Source organism: Capricornis sumatraensis, chromosome 2 (genome assembly GCF_032405125.1).
Source record: "Capricornis sumatraensis isolate serow.1 chromosome 2, serow.2, whole genome shotgun sequence".
NCBI lineage: Eukaryota > Metazoa > Chordata > Mammalia > Artiodactyla > Bovidae > Capricornis > Capricornis sumatraensis.
This window is the reverse complement of record NC_091070.1, coordinates 130828006-130849175: the sequence shown is the minus strand read 5'-3', so window position 1 is coordinate 130849175 and position 21170 is coordinate 130828006. Positions and strand designations below refer to the sequence as shown.

At 36.2% G+C, this 21170-nt stretch overlaps 2 protein-coding genes across 6 annotated transcripts in view; both read right to left on the bottom strand.

Annotated features, from left to right (window-relative positions):
- The window catches only part of RSBN1 (round spermatid basic protein 1), a 38998-nt gene extending 23686 nt beyond the window's left edge, over positions 1 to 15312 (bottom strand). The window contains exons 1-2 of the mRNA XM_068965791.1: positions 14607 to 15312; positions 4287 to 4960 (exon numbers count right to left, since the gene is read on the bottom strand). Coding sequence (XP_068821892.1) covers positions 4287 to 4960; positions 14607 to 15312 — 1380 coding nt within the window. The remainder of the gene's footprint in view (positions 1 to 4286; positions 4961 to 14606) is intronic.
- A 2058-nt stretch (positions 15313 to 17370) lies between these two features.
- Positions 17371 to 21170, bottom strand: part of PTPN22 (protein tyrosine phosphatase non-receptor type 22) — a 57354-nt gene continuing 53554 nt past the window's right edge. For all 5 annotated transcript variants that reach the window (XM_068965741.1, XM_068965742.1, XM_068965740.1 and 2 more), the window contains 2 exons: positions 19788 to 19865; positions 17371 to 17553 (listed from right to left, as the gene is read on the bottom strand). In XM_068965741.1, coding sequence (XP_068821842.1) covers positions 17489 to 17553; positions 19788 to 19865 — 143 coding nt within the window. In that variant the 3' untranslated portion in view covers positions 17371 to 17488. The remainder of the gene's footprint in view (positions 17554 to 19787; positions 19866 to 21170) is intronic.

Sequence of the window (21170 nt, the reverse complement as noted above, 5' to 3'; positions counted from 1 at the left end):
TTATCAACTTCTAAGAGATAAGTAATCAAATTTGACTATCATCTTCAACTGATATTTATCATGAACTTACCTCCTTCAGTGTTAAAACATTTGACTTTTTTTGAACAGTAAAGGAAAACAAGCACTTCCATGTGCATCCTAGCTTGCCTACTACAATAATTTAAATACATAAAAGTAACAGAAGCTATAATTTTTCTTGCACATAATAAAACCTATATTTGAATTTTACTTTCTCCGGCCTGAGCCAGTAAGTTCTAAAGTAGTACTTCTCAAACCTTAATATGTATATGAATAACCTGAGGATCTTGTTAAAATGCAGATTCTGACTCAAGATCTGGGTAGGGATCTGAGAGTCTGCATTTCTAGCAAGTTCCCTGGTGGTGCCAAATTTATTCAGAGAGCAAGTACCAAGCTTCTCAAAAAAAGCATAATTTACAATATTTAAATGGCTATTGTTTGCAAAGCACTGGTCTAAATAATATTTCCAATTAAATTCCTAATTAAGCAACCTAATACTTTTCTGTCCTTATCTTACTTGACTCCTAATATGGATGTGATATTTACGCCCTTCATCAATTCTTAAAACCTAGAAAAGCTGTACTATAACCTTCCTTCTACCTCTCTTTCTTTCTGAATTCTTCCTATGTTCCTCATACATGTGGGTGAGTCAAAGAATTCCATTCACAGCTTTCTCTCTTCCATTTCTAATGCTGTCCCTGGATCATCTATATGCTCATGGTCCAACTTCTGTATCTTAGGTCTAGATATGTCTCCCAGTCTAAGATCCGTATATCTTACTAACAGAGAGAAATTTCTGTTTGTCTTCACAAGTACCTCAACATAAAATATCTCAAAGTAAACACCTAGAAACTAACTTTTTCAATCCTGTATTGACTTTGTCACCACAGTCCGCTCATTTGTCCAAATCATTTTAATACTCCATTCTTCTCCCTCACCCAGTGCAATTAATCCCATCTTCTAATTATTTCTCAAATTTCATTCCTTCCTCTCTAATGTCAGTATCAGTTTGGACATGGATCATTTCCAATCTAGTTACCACAGTAATCTAACCAGTCATCTTGCTTTCAATCTCATTTTCCTCTATTTCACCCTTCTCACTACTGTGCAATCTTTGCAAACTTGATAGCACTCTGCTATTAAAATTCACCAATGATTCCCCATTTCCTTCAGGAAAAAGTACTTTTTAAAAGCATGTCATATGAAGCTCTTCACAACTTTGATTTTTGTCTATCTCTCCAGCGTTAACTGCCCTTAACAGTCAGCATATACTCTTACTATGCACGTCAAGCTATCTGCAGCCTCCTGAAAGTGCCCCATTCTCTAATGGCTCCGTATGTTTGCACAGGCTATTATTCATTATTCACTATGTTTAAGATGACCTTATTACACTAAGTAATCTTCTTTCAAGACTCTATTCAAGCATCACATGCTTTAAAATGCCTTTCCTAATCACTTTAAGTCTGAGTTAGGTAACACCACAAACTATGCTCCCTCATTTCAGGGTTTTGCCTATGCAAACCTCTATTCTAATACTTAAAACTGTATTATAATTGCTAGTTTATTCATCTCTTCCACTAGGATTGAGCTCATCAATTAGTTCTTTTAAGAACAGACTGTGCAGTACACAGTAAGTTCTCAACAAATGTTTGCTGAATAAACTGTCTTGAAATATAGTCATGAATAATTATCATGGCTACATATTTAAACTATAAATAACTTCCATTAACTGTATCTCTAAGGTAATAAAAAATTTACTTCACTTTATTTTTAACAGAAATTCGTAAGGCTTAACAAAACACAGAATTCATAAGGTATTCACTTAATTCCCAACAATCTAAGAGTATTTTAAAAACATTACAATAGCTTTCTGAACACTATATTAAAGTGAGATATTTTAACTTCACTAACCACATAGTTTCATCAGTGAGGGAAGGAGTATTGGTAAAACAATGCATCTGTCGTTCCCGTGGCTTAGGTTTGCACACTGTTTCTTTCTGGAGGGAAGAGGGAGGCATGTTTCATGGCTTATGGGATCTTCGTTCCCTAGCCAGAGATTGAACATGGGCCCTCAGCAGTGAAAGCACCAAGTCCTAACCACTTGGCCACCAGGGAATGCCCTGACCAGTATTTCTACTTAACTAGCTACATGACCTTGTTATAATGAACATCTCCAAGCCTCAGTTTCTTCTATGAAAAACAGATAAAACTGCTTACCTCCTCCCCCACAGATTATTTCAAATAGTAAGATATGAACATGAAAGCATTGCTATAAACCCCAGAGTGCTAAACAAATCTGAACTACTATGTGAGGTTCCATCCCAACTGCCAAAAATTTTAGCTGCAAATTCATAGTTTCACAGGCTATGATAATCTCCTATACCCGCACCTCATGTCTCTCCAATGACTAAAATTCATAAATAAAATTAAGTGCAAGGATCACTGGAACACAAGACTTACTTAACAGCCCTCAATATCCTTAGGTGGTTGAAATGATTAATAATAATATTTGTTATGTTCCTAAAAAGTGGCTACTTTATAAATCTCAAAGCAAATCTCAAGGTAAGTTGTTGGTACAGTCATTTAAATTTCAGCTCCATTAAAAAAAAATAGTTGGAGGACAAAAATCAGCAGGGAATATTTAGAGATATTTTATTCTATTAATTATTTAGACTGGGTACTGTCTATTGACACATAAGCTTGATCCACTAGAGACTAGCTAACATGAAAGTTAGAAAAAAATCACCATTAGAAAACCAAGATATTTCCCCCACCCCCAAGTTTCTGGCTTATTTCTCAGATATGTCTGCTGGTCTATCAATTAGAATAGGAAATTTGCTGCATTTTTCTAAACGAAAAAATTGATAGAGAACATTAATTTTGCTCTCAGCAATATCCTTCGTTAGATAGGGACTTAGGAGGATTAAGAACTATATTTAAGAGAATTATTTTCAGTCCCTTTTCCAATATTTATAAAAATAGGATTCCTTAACCTTCAAAGGGCAAAACTCCTTTAAAAAAAAAGAAAAAGAAAAAAGAAAATCTACTACAAAAGTCAGCACTTCGGTACCTGATTGTGGTAATAAGGCCAAAATCCAAGACGAAGCCCTTTATTGCACATCGTGTTCCAACATCTTGGGCAGCCCCATCTTGCGACCTCTCCAGATTGGCTGCTCCTGCTCTCTCTACTGCAGAGAGAACTTCAATTAGATAAATTCTGAAGCTCATAAATCTAAACTGGATACTCCCCTCACTGGAGGCAAGGATGGCAAGAATCACTAAAAAGATTCAAGTCAGATAAGGTTTCATATAAATCTAAGTGGCTTGAAACCACTATAATGCAGGTGGCTGAGAGTCTTGTGATGCAAATCTATTCACTTAAAAAAAAAATCTTAAGGAAAAGAATGGCAGCAAATTATTAGATAACCTGAAAAAACAGGTTATATAATCATAAATCTCTAAAAAGTAAAACAGCCTCCACTAAACTACTGTAGAATTTATACCTATAATACAAATTATAGCTGACCATTCATGTTCAGAATCCTTATGAAAAAAGCAAGCAAGAAAAAAACTAGGACACATTATCAACTTCTTTTTATGCCCTAAAATAACTTCACTGAAAAAATGTTTGGTTAAAAACCACTGGTTAGGAAGGAGAGGTTTCCCTGCTGACTTAAGCCTAGCTGCCCAAGCAAGGCTTCAGAAAATGTCTTTACCTACTATAATGCATAGGCAGAAGGAGCAGAGGCTATGGCGGTCTTCCTAGTGACACTACCAAGTCACATAAATGGGGTATGTTTCTGGGATAGACTGCCAACAAGTTACTGAAAGAAGAGAAACAAAAACAGCAAAAACCTGACAAGTAGGCCAATGCCCTCGTGTGTTTTATCATGACATAAAAGTTAAGTCTTAACTAGTTACCCTGTGGCTACCAGATCTAAATCACATCATCCACACTAATATTACCCAATTTACAAAAAACTGGATTGGTTTTCAAGCTGGTTTCCCATAAAAATTTGTTCCACAAAAAAGGATATAAAACAGGTATAAAGCATTTCTTAGACCAAGCAAGTAACAAGCCACACCCCAAAGAATTTCAGCAGTTAAGATTTTTTTAATTAGAGTTATAAACAATCTGAACCACTTTTACCACCATGAATTTTAATCAAAAGTGTGCCACTATGTGTTATGCAACAGAATGAAGTTAATACTTTTGAGGTACTGTAACCTGTATTTACTAAACAATTTAACAATGATTTTTACCTTACCTGAGTGTGAAAATTTGAAATGGTGGTTGTTTCAATATCTTTCTTGCCCAGAATTTCCATTTTCACTGGAGTGTTGGGGAAATTAAAAGCAAAGTAGTCCAAGAAGTCTGGGAGATAAGCAGCCGCTCCATGCACTATTGCTAAAGCATAGTAAGCAGCATTTTTCTCGTTTTCACTGAATGTCAAAGCAAGAAACTCCTCAGAAAATCTCTCCATCTCCATTGGAGACAAAAATGAGAGTTCATCCATGTAAGCGTGAAGGACAAGAGCACCACCATTGGACTGGTGTTCCTCATGAATAAAGTTGCTAAATTTAGTACCTGTTTTTAAGAAATTTCTACGAATAGAATGTTCCTGGTGAGTCATAAAAGGTGTTTGTACTCCTTGGGGTACCCGATATTCTTGCATGCCCAAATTTAATCGACACAGCTGTTCATCTTTCAGATACCTGAAGGACTCCTTATTAACTCCTGAAGTGCTATTTATTTGTCCTTGGGTGAGGATTTCCTTACTGATGCGGGTCAGGCCAGCACAGATGGTTTGTACTTCCTTATTGTACATTTTAAGGCGTCTTCCTCGCATATCTTCTCGGTGTTTCTTTTTCTTTTTCTTCTTTATTTTCTTCAAGACAAAATCATCAGCTCTCTGGGTTTTACCATTTTCATCTGGTGTTTCTGGCCACAATAATTAAAAAGAAGTTAGTTACTAGGCCTAGTGTCAACATACAAGCTTCTTAAGGTATGCAATCTGAAATTAAATAGCCTATTTTCAGTTTCTCCCGAATTTGTCATTATAATTTACATGTTTATAAAATAAGACAAAGATCTTAAAATACAAAAATATTCTGGATTGAAGACTTTGCTAAATAATGCAAAGGTAAGCATATAACTTAATATGATTTATAATCAAAACTAAAGATAACTAAAGATAAATATCTGAATAATTTCACATATACCATACTGTATGGAGTATCTGCTCAAGAACTGTAAAATCTAAATTAAAGCTTGCCCTTATTTTTCTGTTTGTCTATAAAACTAGTATGATACATACAGGCGAAACAAATAAGAACAAATTAAGCTGTAACATCATCATTTTGCCTAACAAATTGGCAACTTTGGCGGGTGGCATTCTTATATATTGTTACTAGAAATATAAACTGGTACAACTGTCATGGAGGGCAATTTGGTATCCCCAAAACGAATATGTACAAAGCCCTGAAAATATTTATAATTCTTGGTCTCATAAACTCCACCCCAAGTAAAAATTACTCAAGAAAATAAGAAAATAATAACTAAGAAAAGACATATAAAGATATGGACAACAGTGTTATTTAGGGAATCCCCTAAATGACTAACAACAGGATATGGATTAAACTCTGGTATTTACATACAAACTCTGGTATTTACATTAAACTCTGGATAAACTACCACCCAACCATTATAAATTATATTATAGATGAAAAGAACTGACAAATTACAAGGTTATGAAATGCTTACATTGTCACGCTTCCAGAAAGCCTTCTCTAACAACTCGTCCCCACCCAATTTGGATACCTTCTATTACATGCTTCCTTAATACTGTACTTCCTCTATTATATAGAACTTACCATATTAATTGTCCACCTTTCCTCTAGACTGTAAGCAATACACATCTTCCCTTTCTTTCCAGAGCATCTAACGTATGTATAATCTGATCTTATTTTTAAAAATATTCATTTAAACATTTATTAAGTACCCACTATATGCCAGAAACCCTTCTAAGCACTAGAGTTACAGCGTTGACTGAAACAGATCTTATCCCCCCTACTCTCCTAGACCTTATAGTCTAGTTGGACTAGAAAGTAACAGTATGCTACTCTAGATGCTAGGGAAGCTCTCTTTGGAAGGTGACATTTAGGCTGAGCCCTCAGTAATAAGACAAGCTAGTCATATTTTCTAAGGAAACATATTCTAGAGATAAGCAAAAGAAAAAAGTATGACCAGTCTATTTATATTCTGTGTATGTACAACACAAAAAAAATCTGAGAAATAAACATCAAGGTAATAATGGCAGTTATCTAGGCTGGTAGGATTATAAATGTCTTTCTTCTTTTTAGCTTATCTTTATTTTCTAATTTCTATAATAAATGAACATTACTTTTATAATTTGAAAAAGTACTTTTAATTTTTAAAGGATTATCATAGGTTGATAAACCCAAAATAAAGCGGCATCTGTATTTACTAGTTGGAAAATAACACTAGAAAGAAATATTCAGGACTAAATAACAAGTATGGTCCTGACCATCTTTCAAGCTTGGAGTGGTATTTATTGTATAGAATTTATCCATCCAAAAACTGTATTTCTGACGTGATACAGTAATTCAATGTTAAGACTAATACTCCAATTAATCCTACTACTAGATCTAGGAAGAACAAATTCAATAGCTTTTCCAGTGAAGAATTTACTTGGTATAATATGTAAATGTATGACAAATCACACTACTTAATACAAAATCATTCCAAGTCATCAGATATTACAATAGTTATACAAACTTTCTAAAGAAAATATTTAAATGTACAAGTCAGACTTCGAAGTATACAGATACCAAATGACTTTCAGTCTGTTTAACAGAAATAAAAATTAAAATAAAAATTTAACAAAAATAAAACCTTTCATTTGCAACCATCACTTACGAGTAAACTGAAATCATATATCAAAATATAATGTAATTAGATTGTTTAAAGCTGCAAAAGGAAAGGCCATCTTTCATATGAAACTAAATCTTAGAGAATTCTTAAAATACTTAGTAATTTATATTTTTTACCAAATAAAATTAATCTAATATATCTTCTCTCATATATCAAATCAGTAATTTGGGCAATCCTCCTAAGCAACCAAATGTTAATGCTATTAAATATAAAGGTTAGACCAATTTTAAAATAGTCATCTAATTATCCTCTGCTAAATGTTTTGGCAATTTCACAGGAAAAAAATAAAAAGAAAAAAATACCTCTGAATAGGTCTTGTTATTTTAAGCTTCAGAGGAGGCATTTGGTATGCAGAAGATGAATTGTGACCTAGATCTGCCACTGAAATTAACACCAAGAAGAAGCTGCCTTGATTGTAACACATTTTCTATACTATCAGCTTACCAATGGTATTTCTATGATGGTCAAGTCTCTGTGGGTTTTATTCCTAAACTCATTTATATGAGAACCATTCAATTAGCCCAACACAGTCCATCTCAAAAAAAACCACTGCACAAGGAAATGAAAAGGGCTTTAAATTGATCGCAATCTCATATTTCAAACATAAAAGTTTAAAATATGAAATAAATGTCCATCTCCTCACTAACCCTATTTTTCAAATTTTGATTCTTATCTAAGGCTCAGTCAGATAAAGTAAGCCTGCATTTGTAGAAAAATTTGAGACTACCTGTATCATACTATGAATTTTCATGAATAACATTTATTTTTGTATTATTGTGACAGCAACTAATTAAGAATAGCATACATACACAAAATTGTTAAAGGTTATTGCAGGAAGTTAGTCACTGTTGCTTTTAGAGAATGATACTAAAATTATCTTGCCTTGCATTAAAAATGTTATTTAAAAGTCAATGTCTTTGCAATAAGTGTATCAAATCAATGCTGTATACCTTAAACTTACACAATGTTATATGTCGATTACATATCAGTTTTTTAAAAAGGGCAATGTCTAAAGTCTTCACAATTCTTCCATCTCTAGCAGAGTTTTTAGTTTTCCAGAGAACGTATTCAAGTGTATTTCCCTACAGCGGAAAAGTTATTATTTACTGTCATCAGATTAAAGAGAAATATGTAATGCTACAGAGGAAGATATACATTTGAGAGATAAATTGCTGGCTGTCTTTTAAAAAAGGGCATTATAACTATAGATTAATATATGACACTATCCATAAAATCCTTATGTATGCTAATACGATTAATATATTATCAACTATTAAATAGTACCATTTATTTAACATCACTATTGAAAGCCTTCATTAATGCAAAAAAATAACTTTTCACATTACAAAATTTAAATTCATCAACACCATTCTTATGCTTGAATTATAGCTTAGAATTGAAAAATAGGCAATATCCTCAATTTCTAAAAATCATGGTGGATAAGCAAAACAATTATGATTTTTTTAATATTTTACTAATCATAATAAAGAATAAAGGCTAACTTTCTCAAATAAATACTCTTTGGTCTTATTAAAAGTTCTTCCAGCTCCATATAAAAATCTGATTCAAAAGGAAAAACAAAAAACTGCAAATTTGGAAGGCCACCATGTTAGTAATCACTGTACACTTAATAACACTGCCTTGTTGTACCCACAACCCCTCTAATTATGGTGTTTAAAAGTGATTGGCTAGATTTGAATCCCTGTCCCAACACGTCGTAGCAGTATTACCTTTGCAAGTTAATTTGTTTTTATTAATACCCTGTTTCTCATTGGTAAAATAGGAGGAGGAAGTACAGTATCTCCTCATAAAATCAGTGTGCAGAGTACATGAAACAAAGCATACAAAGTATTTAGAACAGTTCCAAAACATGACAAATACTCGATACATAACACCTCTGGGAAAGCTCATAAATTTCCTTAAACTTTAATTTTACCACATAAAACATTATTAATACTAGTATCTATTTCAGAGTTACATAAGAATTAAATGAGACAATGAATATAAAGCCCTCATTACAGTATCTGACACACAGTAAGTCCTCTCAACACCTTTATCACTTTCATAATAATATTTTATTACATTCCTTGAAATAACTGGTAATAATTCTGGGATATCAAAACTAGAGCTGGGGTGGGCCACAGAGAATCACATAAAAAGGGGAGATATATCTGAAAGAGGGAAGAAAACTATTATTCACTAAGTGTCTGCTAGGGATCATGTGTGTTTATCTCATTTTAATCTCCAATCCAGTGAAGGAGATACATAAATTCTTTCTACAGAGAAGAAAACGGAGCTTGAAACAAGATATGTTACTTCTGTGTGTGTATGCTCAGTCGTGTTTGACTCTGTGACCCCATGGACTGTAGCTGCCAGGCTCCTCTGTGCAAGGAATTTTCCAGGCCAGAATACTGAAGTGGGTTGCCGTTTTCTTCTTCAGGGATCTTCCCCACCCAAGGATCAAACCCACCTCTCCTGCGTTTCCTGTGCCACGTGGGAAGACCATGTTACTTAAGTCACAAAGGGAACAGGCGACAAAATAAATTTAAACTCTTACCTGTCTGACCCCAAAATTCTTCTTTCTGCCTTCTCTCTCCCTGTTCTCCCTAGATCTATTCTCCCTAGATGATAAAATTAAAAGTATCTAACTACAATCAACAGACCTGAGATGGCCTGGAAGAACCTCCAATAAATGGAGCATCATACAGTCAAAAAATATTTTACCGAGTGCCCACTACATGATAATTCTGCATAATCACAAAAATAACATTATTAAGGTTATGTAAATATGTCCTTAAAGGCTTCTTCATCTTTCTCTAGGTAAGTAAAGAAATATATCAGTCCCTGAAGGTATTGCTCTGATAAATGAGATTATCTATTTATATCAGTTCTCTGTATGTGCTGTGCTGGGCTGTGCTTAGTCTTTCAGTCATGTCTGACTCTTTGTGACCCCGTGGACTGTAGCCCACCCAGGCTCCTCTGTCCATGGGGATTCTCGAGGCAAGAATACTGGAGTGGGTTGCCATTTCCTTCTTCAAGGGATCTTCCCAACCTAAGGATTGAACCTTATGCCTCCTGCGTTACAGAGATTCTTTACACTAGGGCCACCTGGGGAGCTTGAGTAACTCCAAATGTCTGAGTCAAAATTCATAATTAACTCATACACGAATTTGGATTGAGTACTGTTCAGCTGGTATGTAGAAACGTGTCTCTTAGCTGAATGGCCTTCTTCAGAGATCAGCAAACTTCTACAAAGAGCCAGAGTAAGTCTGCAGGTCATATTGTCTGTCCCAACTACTGCCTATACTGCTACAGTGCAACAACTCTGAATGTATACAATACATCTGAATGAGAAGAGTGGTGTTCCAATAAGATTCTATTTCTGGACACTGAACTTCAATTTCATATGATTTTCACGTCATATATTTTTCGCAGCCAATTAATACATAAAAACATTCTCAGCTCACAGGTTATACAAAAATAAGCAGTGGAATTGATTTTTGACAAAGGTACAGAAGTAATTCAATGAAGGAAGCACAGTCTTTTCAGCAAAAGGTGCTGGAGCAATTAGATATCATAGGCCAAAAAAAACGAACCTTGACCTAAACCACACATATTATACAAAATTAACTTAAATGGATCAGGGATTCAAATGTAAAAGTTGAAATTAAAAAAAACTTTTGGAAAACCAGTAGAAGAAAATCTTTGGGACCGAGGTCTTGGGACCTTAGATGTGACACCAAAAGCATAATCCATAAAAGAAAATCAATACATTTATTGAAATAAAATTAAAAATATTTGCTCTCTGAAAGACACTGTTAAGAGGACTCAAAGACAAGTAACAGAGTGGGAGAAAATATTTGCAAACCATTATTCTGAGAATATACAAATCTGTAATACATGAAGAATTCTCAAAACTCAATAATAAAAAAGCCAAAAAAATAATAATAAATTAGAAAATGCGAAGAAGACATAAAGAGACATTTTACTGATGAGACTATATGGACAGCAAATGATGGCATGGAAAGATGTTAAATATCACTAGCCATTGGAGAGATGCAATTTCAGTCCATGATGCGGTATCATTACACATACTAAAACAGTAGAATAAAAATAGTAACAATACCATATACTGGCAAGGATGCAGAGAAAATAGATCTCTCATACACTGCTGTGGGAATGTAAAATGGTACAGATATTTCAAGAAATAGTTTGGCCATATCTTCGAAAAATAAAACCTAAACATACATTTGCCAGCAACTACATTCACAGAGAAATGAAAATTCACGTTTACACAAAAACCTGAACATGAAGTTCACAGAAGCCTTGTTCAAAATGGCCAAATTGGAAACAACCAAAATGTCCTTCAACAAGTCACTAGTTAAGCTGTGGCATATCCATACCATAGAACACTACTCAGCAATGAAAATAAGTGAGCTATTGATACATACAACTTGAATAGATCTCAAGGACATGCTGGGTGGAAAAAAATCTCAAAAAATTGCACACTATATATTCCATTTATGTAACATTCTCAGAATGACAAAATTATAGACATGGAGAACAAATTAGTGGTTTCCAGGGATTGGGGAAGGTGAGGAGACACAGTAAGTTCTAATATTACAAAGACAGAGCAAAAGGGGGATTTTTGTGGTCATGGAATAGTCCTGTACCTTGACTGCAGTGGTGGTTAAACTAATCTACAACTGTTAAAACAGCACAAAATTATAGGCACACCATTGTAACAATGTTAATTTTTCTGGTGTTGATATTATATAATAGTTATGTAAGATGTAACCTCTGGAGGAAATTAGTGTAGGGTAAGGACCTCCCTATATTATTTTTGCCATTTCCTGTGAATATATTAATTATCTCAAAATAAGTTAAAAGAGTTCCCGAAAATCTGAGGATAAGGGAAGATATAGTTCTATAAATAACAAGGGTCGAGCAACTCTCCTTATTAACCTTAGAGTTGTTTCAAGGACCAAGCATGACAAAATAACAAAAAGCAGCTTTAACAGGACCTAGTAACAGCCAGACATTGTTTTAAGTGCTTTCCACATAGTGTCTCACTTAAGCTACAAACAATCTTACAAAAGAAATACTTCAACCTTATTTTACAGATAAGAAAACTGAAACTGAGGTAGCTTAAGGTAATTTGTCCATAGTCACACAGTAAGTGGTAGAGCCATGATTTACACTCAGATGGGTTCCAGAGGCATGCCTCCAGCATATCACTGTACTAAGTATAAAGATATTCAGTGGGAAAACAAAAGGTATCCATCAAAGTGTTGTGCAAAAGCCTGGATTAAACAAAGGTTAAACCAGTTTATTTTCTGTAAGATTCTCAGAACTTTTAAAATGCCAGTGTGTGTCATGTATCTAGAAGGCTACTGTATTGTTTTTTCCCCCAATGTATCTGAACAGGGAACCTTTCCCTCCAGAACACATAACCCAAGTCTCATTCAAAAGTCAAATTGTTTAAACTACAGTTATTGTGGTGATCATTTTGCAATGTACACAAATACTGAACCATTACTTTGTATACTTAAAAATAATATAATGTTATAGATCAGTTACATCTCAATTTTTTAAAAAGTTAAAATGTTTAAATGACCTCACTATAACTAACTTTTCCTTCTTCACACACTGGAAAACCACATATGCTTGGAGTGGCACTGTACAGTGTGGTAGCCACTAGCTGAAAGGAACTACTTAATTAAAAAATAATTAGAATTAAATAAAATTAAAAATTCAGTTCCTCAGTCACACGAGCCAAGGCTTCAAGATTTGTTTGAAGGGCCACATACTAATCGCTACCACACTGGGCAACACATTTATGCAAAACATTTTTATCACTGGAAAAAAGTTCTGGGAGGCAGTACTGGGTCAAAGGTTTGTTTTTGTTTGTTTTCTAAGACACAGCCTCTACAATTTTCAGAGACACACACTGTGAATTATTATACATGCATTTGCTGCTTCCCCCCATAAAAGGAGGCGATGTCAGAAATTCTAAATGGAACTGTCTACTGCCATTCTGATGCCAAAGAACAGGGAAAAGGTAAGCAAAGAACTGGAAAAAATGAATAGCAATATGAGAAAGCAACACCACGCAGCTGGACGATGAAGCTTGAACTAGGATTCAGGAGATCTAGGTTCTACTCCCTATTATGCCAATGATTTTTTTAAAATTTTTGGTACTCATTACTAATTAACTGTGACTAGATTAGACAAGTCTCTTTGCTACTTTAGGCCTGGGTTTTCATTCTTCTACAATACAAATTTGATTTGGATGATCTCTAAGATTCCCTCTGGCTCTATACAATTAAAACCCACAAAAACACATACACATATGAAATGAAAAAGTGAAAAATAAAGGTAAAAATAAAACAGAGCAAGATTATTGTATACTGGTGGTGGAAACTGGCACTCCTGTCCATCTGGCACAAGTTCTATTCCTCAGAATAAGACTTAGATACCAACAAAGGAAGAAAAATTTAATTCAGTTCAATAAAAACTTACTGAGCAGTAATCTGCAACAAACTGCACCATCACAAAACAAACTAATTAGCCCTAGGTTAAGACCAAATATGTGTAAGAAAGCCAAAACTCACCCAACCCGAGACTGAAAGACTAGTTCATTAACACATAACTCAACTGCCCCAGTACTAAGAACACAGAAGTATTTTAAACTCTTCAAAAGGTAATGCTAAGAAATTACATAAAATCACCTAGGAAGTACAAATACATGGCATAGTCAAAATTCTTATCCGCGCCCCCGCCTCCCTCTACCAAAGAGAATGAAAATAAATGCTACAGGTACTTTCGAATAGGAAAACAGCAATTTTTGTGAATCTGATTTCTCTAGAACCCACACTCACTTAGTAGAGTCCTACATCTTCTGGATTATATTCTTGACTTTAGTAAGTCTACTGGAAATAAATTCTCAATTTGTTGTGCCAGGTTAATTAAAATGCAACTGGAATTCTTGTCTCTACTATCACCTACTGAACATTTCCACTTTTCAGAGGCTCGGCTGGTACTATTTTCAAGGATCAAAGAGGAGAGAAAACCCTTTCCTGAAAATTAAAAATGATTTTTACCTCCACATTAAAAAAAAAACACAAGATAAACTGTTTGATATCTTATCTTTCAGAAGCTAAGGCAACCTGTGAGTCGAGCTAATTAATCTCGGTAAAAATTCAAACTCCTTAATAGCCCCAAACCATACTCGTTAATTTTGTGGAGCTTTCCATCACGGAAAACGGGGTGGGGGGGTGTTTTAGCGACAAGCCTTTACTTCAGACAGTTTTTAATACCCCACATACTATCCCATGCCAAGGATCGCGCGGCGCGGAAACCCTGACGATTTTGAAAACAAACGTAAAGGCTCCGGGAGGGGGGAATGGTAAAGGGGTTTGTAACTGACAGCTCGGCCTCGAAGCAAGAAGCTTCAAGTAGGTCAGACCGTGTCGACGGACGGAAATCCAGGGTCCACCCCAGTGGGCTTAGGGGAGTAGAGCAGCAGGAGGTAAGCGGAGGGCAGGCGTCTTTCAGGATTAAAGGGGCGGGATATCGAAACAGAGAGAGACCCAGATAGAGCCCGAGCTCGGGGCAGTTCGGCTGCTCTCACCTCTCTTGGGGGCCTTGAGGAGAGGCACCCCTCCTGTCCTCTCGCCGTTTTCCTGCTTGTCCTTGTGCTTGAGCTCTCCCGGAGCGCAGGGGCCGGGGTCACCATCAGAGCCGCGGTGGTGATGGTGCTTGTGCCGCTCCTTGTGGCCCTTATGCTTGGGCCCGGCTGCGCTCACCGTCAGGGGCGAGAAGGTGAAGAGGGCCGAGGTGCCCGGGGCCGGGAGCGGGGCAGCGACAGCGGGTCCGGCGGGTGCCAGCGAAGGTGGCGGCGGAGGCGGCAGGAGCAGAGGCTCAACAGGGCCTGGGACGGTTGGGGCTGCATTCGTTGGCGGCAGCGGCCCGGGATGTTGGCGGCTGCGACGCCGCCGGTGAGGGGGAGCGAGAGGGGGGTCCTGGCTCGGCCGCCCTCTCTTCTCCTGAGACCCCCCGCTGCTCGCTCGGCGCTGCCGCTTAACTCCCCGCGGCGAGACCCCAGCGTGGGGTTTCTCCTTCCCGTCTTTGTCCGCCTCCTCCTGCGCCGCCACCGCCCGTACTACGCGCACCGCTCCGACCTGCGCAGCCATTTCACCCACAAACACACATTTAAATGGCCCGACCGCCCCCCCGTCCGCGTATCGCGCAAGCGCCGCCCGCGCACGGCCCGCTGGGCATTGGAGTCTCTCCCCCACCCTCCACTTCTCGGCCATTCTTCGTCCAGAGCTGAACATGCCGGAAGCGGCACTTCCCGGCGTTTCTCCGCAGGCTCCTCCGACCGAGCTCTATTGTAAAGTACCCAAGGCCGCGCAGAGCCTCACGGGAGCGGTAGTTCCCCGCGCCCCCGCCGCGTAGCTGGCTCGTCGAGCCGAGGAGCAGAAAGAGAGCGTGCGCCGAGTCACGCTTCGGGCTGCGACGCAACCGCCGCTGGGCGGAGAGTTGCCGCCAACCGCCTTAACGGCCGAAACAATGTTAATAGCTTTCGAAGTCTGTAGGCGCGTTCCCATTATCATCTCCGTGTGCCGCTTCGTCATTTTACACGGAGTAGGTGGTCTCCATAGTTACTTTTCAGTTTGCTATTCCTCTCATAACCTTTGTGAGGTAAAAGAATCTCCGGCCTTTTACAACCCTGGACAAGCGATGAGATGCAGAGGAAAAGGGAACGTAGTAACATAGCAAATGAGGGCGATTTTGCTTTAAGATAGAATGGAGCTGCAAATCAGACATTTCTGAACCTCTTCCTGGGCAGTAATTGCTATGGTTACAAGCACAGGCGCGACAAGGCAGGTGCAAGAATTGCCTGGGAGCCTGCTGAGCGCCGCCCACCTCTCCATCGAGTCACAGCCCCTCTAGTGCCTGGAAAGGTAGAGTCTATCTATTATTTAAATCCGTTCCTGCAGTTGCGAAAAAATCCTAGATGGAAAAGTATGTTTTGAAATTTCTTAAGATTTTTTTCAAATCGTAAATATACGGCTGCATAAATTTGAGAAGTGTGTCTACCATAGCACGCTCCAGAAGTCATCGCTACTCACCAAGTTTTCTGCCCGGAAGTTTATTTACAATTTGATCGGAAATTTATTTACAATTTGATCGTCACGTTACAATTTTACCGCCTTGATAAAGATATTTGGAAGTAATTGATTACAATAAACTACTCAAGATAAAATCACTGTGGTTTGATACCACTAGTATCATGAAGTATTCAGCTCAGTGAACACTATAAAGTTAGTTTAAAAAGCAGAAAGTTTATTGAGCACCTCTTGTATACAATATACAATAAAAAGGTAATATTTCATCTAATGTGTGTCTTCACTGGGATTTCTAATGATCAATATTGAAGAACAAATGACTGTATTTCATTTTCTTAAAGTTATAAACTTTTTAAGTGAAATCATTATTAGTCAAGGGGAATCCTTTGTAGCAACCACCCACTAACTTGTTTGTTATATACAATTAGATTTGAAAGATCAACTTTCTTAAGGCAAATCCATATTAATATAGAGAAAATTTTAACTAGTAGTACCTCTGGTTAGTTGGATATAAGTTGCACGTTTTACAGGACCTTTGAAATGAAAGCATGCTACTGTATGAACAAAGCATGTTTATACAGCTGCTTTTTGTTCTATTTTGTCTTTATTTTTGATTGAAGGATAATTGCTTTACAATATTGTGTGTGTTTCTTCCTTACATCAACATGAATCAGCCATAGGTAAGCAGGGTCACTTCCCTCTTGAACCTCCCTCCCACTTCCCACCCTGCTATTTTGTTGATTTTTCTGCTATTTTTCTAGATTTGGTAATTGAACAGCTTTGGCTAAAGCTTTTCAGGAATTGAACATATTATTTGGTATATCCAAACAAAAGACTGATTACTGTCATTAAGTATATATTTTATTCTCTTTAGGTGTAACTTCTTTTCTCACTACTTTGTTTCCCACAACACTTGGAAAAAGATGTGTACTGCATTTAGGCAGAAATAACTCCCAAGAATTAATCATTTTCACAAGCAGTAATTTTGTACTGCAACCACAAGGTAAGATTTTTCAAAACACTTTTTATAGTAACTTCTCAAATTTTTCAAATCTTTTAAGTTTATATTTAGGTAGAAAGGTAAAGTAGAATAAAAATAACTTCTAAAAAGGAAAAATGAGTCCATTCTAAAACTTTTTCATACAGCATTCTCTGTACATAAGTTTAAATGACAAACTCCTATTTGTGCTTTCTAACCCAGTGTAAGTGAGATGAAATGTAGAACTTCTGACACTTATTTGCATATTGGTCTTCTTTTAAAGCTATTAACATTATTACCATATCTTCATGGTTGATATTATGAATATACACTTATTTTAGCTAACAGTATTCTATTAGTTTTATTTGCAGATTCACTTGCAGGCAATACTCCAAAGCTGTTTTAAATTTTCCAAGTTGATGGTGGTTTCCTTGGTCCTTTGGGTTTTGAAAAACGATTTGCAAAACCTGGGAACAAAAATAAAACTGAATGAAAAAAGATCTCTTATATAGAAATGAACACTTTTTCTTTTGAATGTATTGATAATATGTGGAAATATAAGGAATTTTTTTTCCCTAAAAGGTTAGCATGTTTGATCAATTTAGTAATGGATTATAAAAGCATTCTAGTAATTACATTAGTGCTTAAATGATGACAATAGAATTCTAATAACACCTTAAATTTGTGGAACACTTAAAAATTTAATAATGGTAATAATTAGATGGTTATAATAGCCTTTAGTGATCAGTATTTTTTCTCCAATATTGAGATAATCTTGACATATATGTGTTTACTTGTGACATGTACATTTAACGTATATGATTTGATACACATAAATGTTGTGAAATGATTAGCTCATTAAGTTTGACACCTCCATCCCCTCACATCATCACCATCTTGTTTGTTTGATGAGTTTTTAAGATTTTTCTCTTTGATTTAAGATTTTTCTTTTAACATTTTTCAAATATACAGTACAGCACTGCCTGCAATGCAGGAGACCCATGTTTGATCCCTGGGTCGGGAAGATCCCCTGGAGAAAGGAATGGCATCATCCCTAGATTACTTATAATACCTTATATAATGTAAATGCTGTATAAATAGTTGCTGGTATATGACAATAAGACAATTGATGGAGGGCTTCCCTGGTGGTTCAGTGGTAAGGAATCTGCCTGCCAATGCAGGAGACATGGGTTCAATCCCTGATCCGGGAAGATCCCACATGCCACAGAGCAACTCAGCCCATTGTTGCTTTCAGTAGCTAATTCATATCTGACTCTTTGCCACCTGGTTGACTGCAGCAAGCCAGGCTTCCCCCTCCTTCACTATCTCCCAGAGCTTGCTCAAACTGATGTCCTTTGAATTGGTGATACCATCTAACCATCTCATGCTCTATCACCCCCTTCTCCTCCCATCCTCAATCTTTCCTAGCATCAGGGTCTTTTCCAATGAGTCAGCTCTTCATTAAGCCCTTGTTGTAAAATTAGACAGGCCATGAGCTAGTCAAGTGGTGTGTCTGATTGAGAGAAAAGAAGAAAGCAAGGAACATTTATGTTTCAGGCAAAGTTTGGTGCTTTTTTCATAGATTATAGAATATCCTATATGAACTTTTTAACTAAATGATTTAATAAGAATAATAACTTTTTTCTAAATATAACATATTAAACCTTAGAGTTAATGTAATCCAAGTAAAAATTTTAAAACACAAGAAACAGATCGAGAGATTCTAGTTAAACACTTTGCCTTGGTGAAATAGGGACCATAACCCCAATTGTGGTAGAAATTGCTACCTGTCCACCCAAATTTTTCTTTGTTTCTTCTTGAGGAATAGAATAGTATATGGGAAACTTATCTGCCCAGTGTTATTGCATTTTCCGGGTATCTTTTATAGTTTGGATGTAGCACATGCATAGCATAATGTTGCCTTTTCCAGGATAGTGCCGTAAGTCCTGAAGAGGAGGCCACACCTCTTCAACATTTTTCTCCTCGCCACCTATAGTAAGATTGCGGCTGCAACAGTTTTGATCATTCAGATAAGGACAATACCATGGAGCAACAATTCCTCAGGGGGTGGGTCCTTGGGACTACTGTAGGTCCCCCAGACCTTTTCAGGGGGTCTGGTTTTTGGTTAATAATTTTTAGTAGTAATATCCTATACCATTTACTATATATATATCTTACAAAAAAACTATATAGTATATATAATACTACCTTAAATAGTATGAATTCATGTTATATAAATAGTAGATGCTTAATATAAAATTATTTTAAATTTATAGTTTATATTAAAGAGCAACTGGGCAAACAGTTCCTTTAAACTCTCAGAATTGTGCTTCACCTTCCACTGTCGAATGAGTTTTAATAAGATTAGATAGTAGCATCCTCTGTTCTTTTCATCACACTTGAACATTTCTTATAACTTTGCTTAGATATGAATTAGAGTATTAATAGTATTTCAGAATTTCTGCATGTGGCTTTCACATTCATTTATTACATGCCAACATGATCATTTGATACCTAGTTTTATTTTCCACATATGCTAGGCAATTCAGGCCTATGTAACATGTAAGAGGAGCTGAAAATAAAAAGATAAATGGCATGAAAAAGAATATAAACATAAGGATTTATACATGTAACCTTAAATCATGTTAATGTTGTATCTCTTATACTGCAAATGAACTCTACTGGAAAGTAACACACATACCAAAATTCAAAAAGGAGCTGGAGTTATTTGACTGAACAGTCTGTGCAGGCTTGTTTGGTGGGGAAGAATTACAGATACCTAGAATCAAAAGAAAAAATTGTAAGGGAAAGGATAAATATAGACTCAGACCACATAATTGTTGAGATTAAACGTTTCCAACAAATTAATTAATACTTCTAGATATACATCACATGTGACAAAATATAAATGTTTACAAATGAGTTCATATTATAATTTTCTTATTTTTGTGTGCATTTTTTTTAAAGTTTTCTTTGCAAACACCATATGGTAAACCCAACCCTAAAGAGAATCACCAAAAGATTCAAGAATATGATCTATTTTATTGTGACTCTACTTTTTACGGGGTTTACGTTTTGGTTTTCAACTGCATCTTACTTTGCATTCTGATCACTCTTAAGTACATTTTTAAATAATTTGTTTTCCACATTAGCTCATCCATGGCAAGTCTGTGGTTTTTCTTCCACCATCCTCTACTCTGGAATATCTTTATTCACTTTCCAACCAACATTTTTCCTATTATGGATGTTTATAGTTAGGTCCAGAATCTTACAAAAAGCACTGTTATGTTGCTTTGTTTTGCTATTTTAGCTCCATATAGGCAAGTTTAAAAATACATTTCTATTCCTATCACCTTAATATATTCATATATCAATATCTACACAATTCTGAAAACAATCCAATGAAAACATGGTTCATATTTTGCACAAGTACTGTCTTATCACCAAAAAAAAGATAATTTCAGGCTTGTATGAACTTCCTAGGAAACAGTACATAATTGGGGAGAAATAGCTAAATATACACCTTTATTTGTTCTCATCATTATCAGAATATAGTGTGAGGACTGCATATGTTTGTACACACAAAAAATTCTAGAAAGCCCTCACACTTCCTAGAGCTACATCAGTCTGAATCACTAGAGTTATATCATGAATTTCAGTCAGATTCAAGTAAAATATTTATTGAACACCTACTAGTGCTAAAAATTAGGCTAGCCACTGATGACAGAGGCATGGATAACAAGTGGGTGAAGGTGAGAAAGTTCAGGAGATAGCTATCATCCCTATATTGCACATGAGCTGAGAGTTGTATACATCCTTCAGAAAGAAAACAATCGTCCCAAAAGGGAAAACTGGCGTTTTATAACTGGAGACAAAAATTTTGCATAGATATAGTGAACTACTATTTTGCTTATAGCTAGTCATGGATACTTTTATGCTTCTTGCCCAGCATTAATTCCTTCTTCTGATAATTGAATTTTACTTTAAGAAATCACCGCTTTCCAGTGTTCACCTCCCATATCTCTTGTGGCGCTGATCTACCCATAGATCAAAGAGCTGCTTTATGACCAGGGCTGTCAGTTGG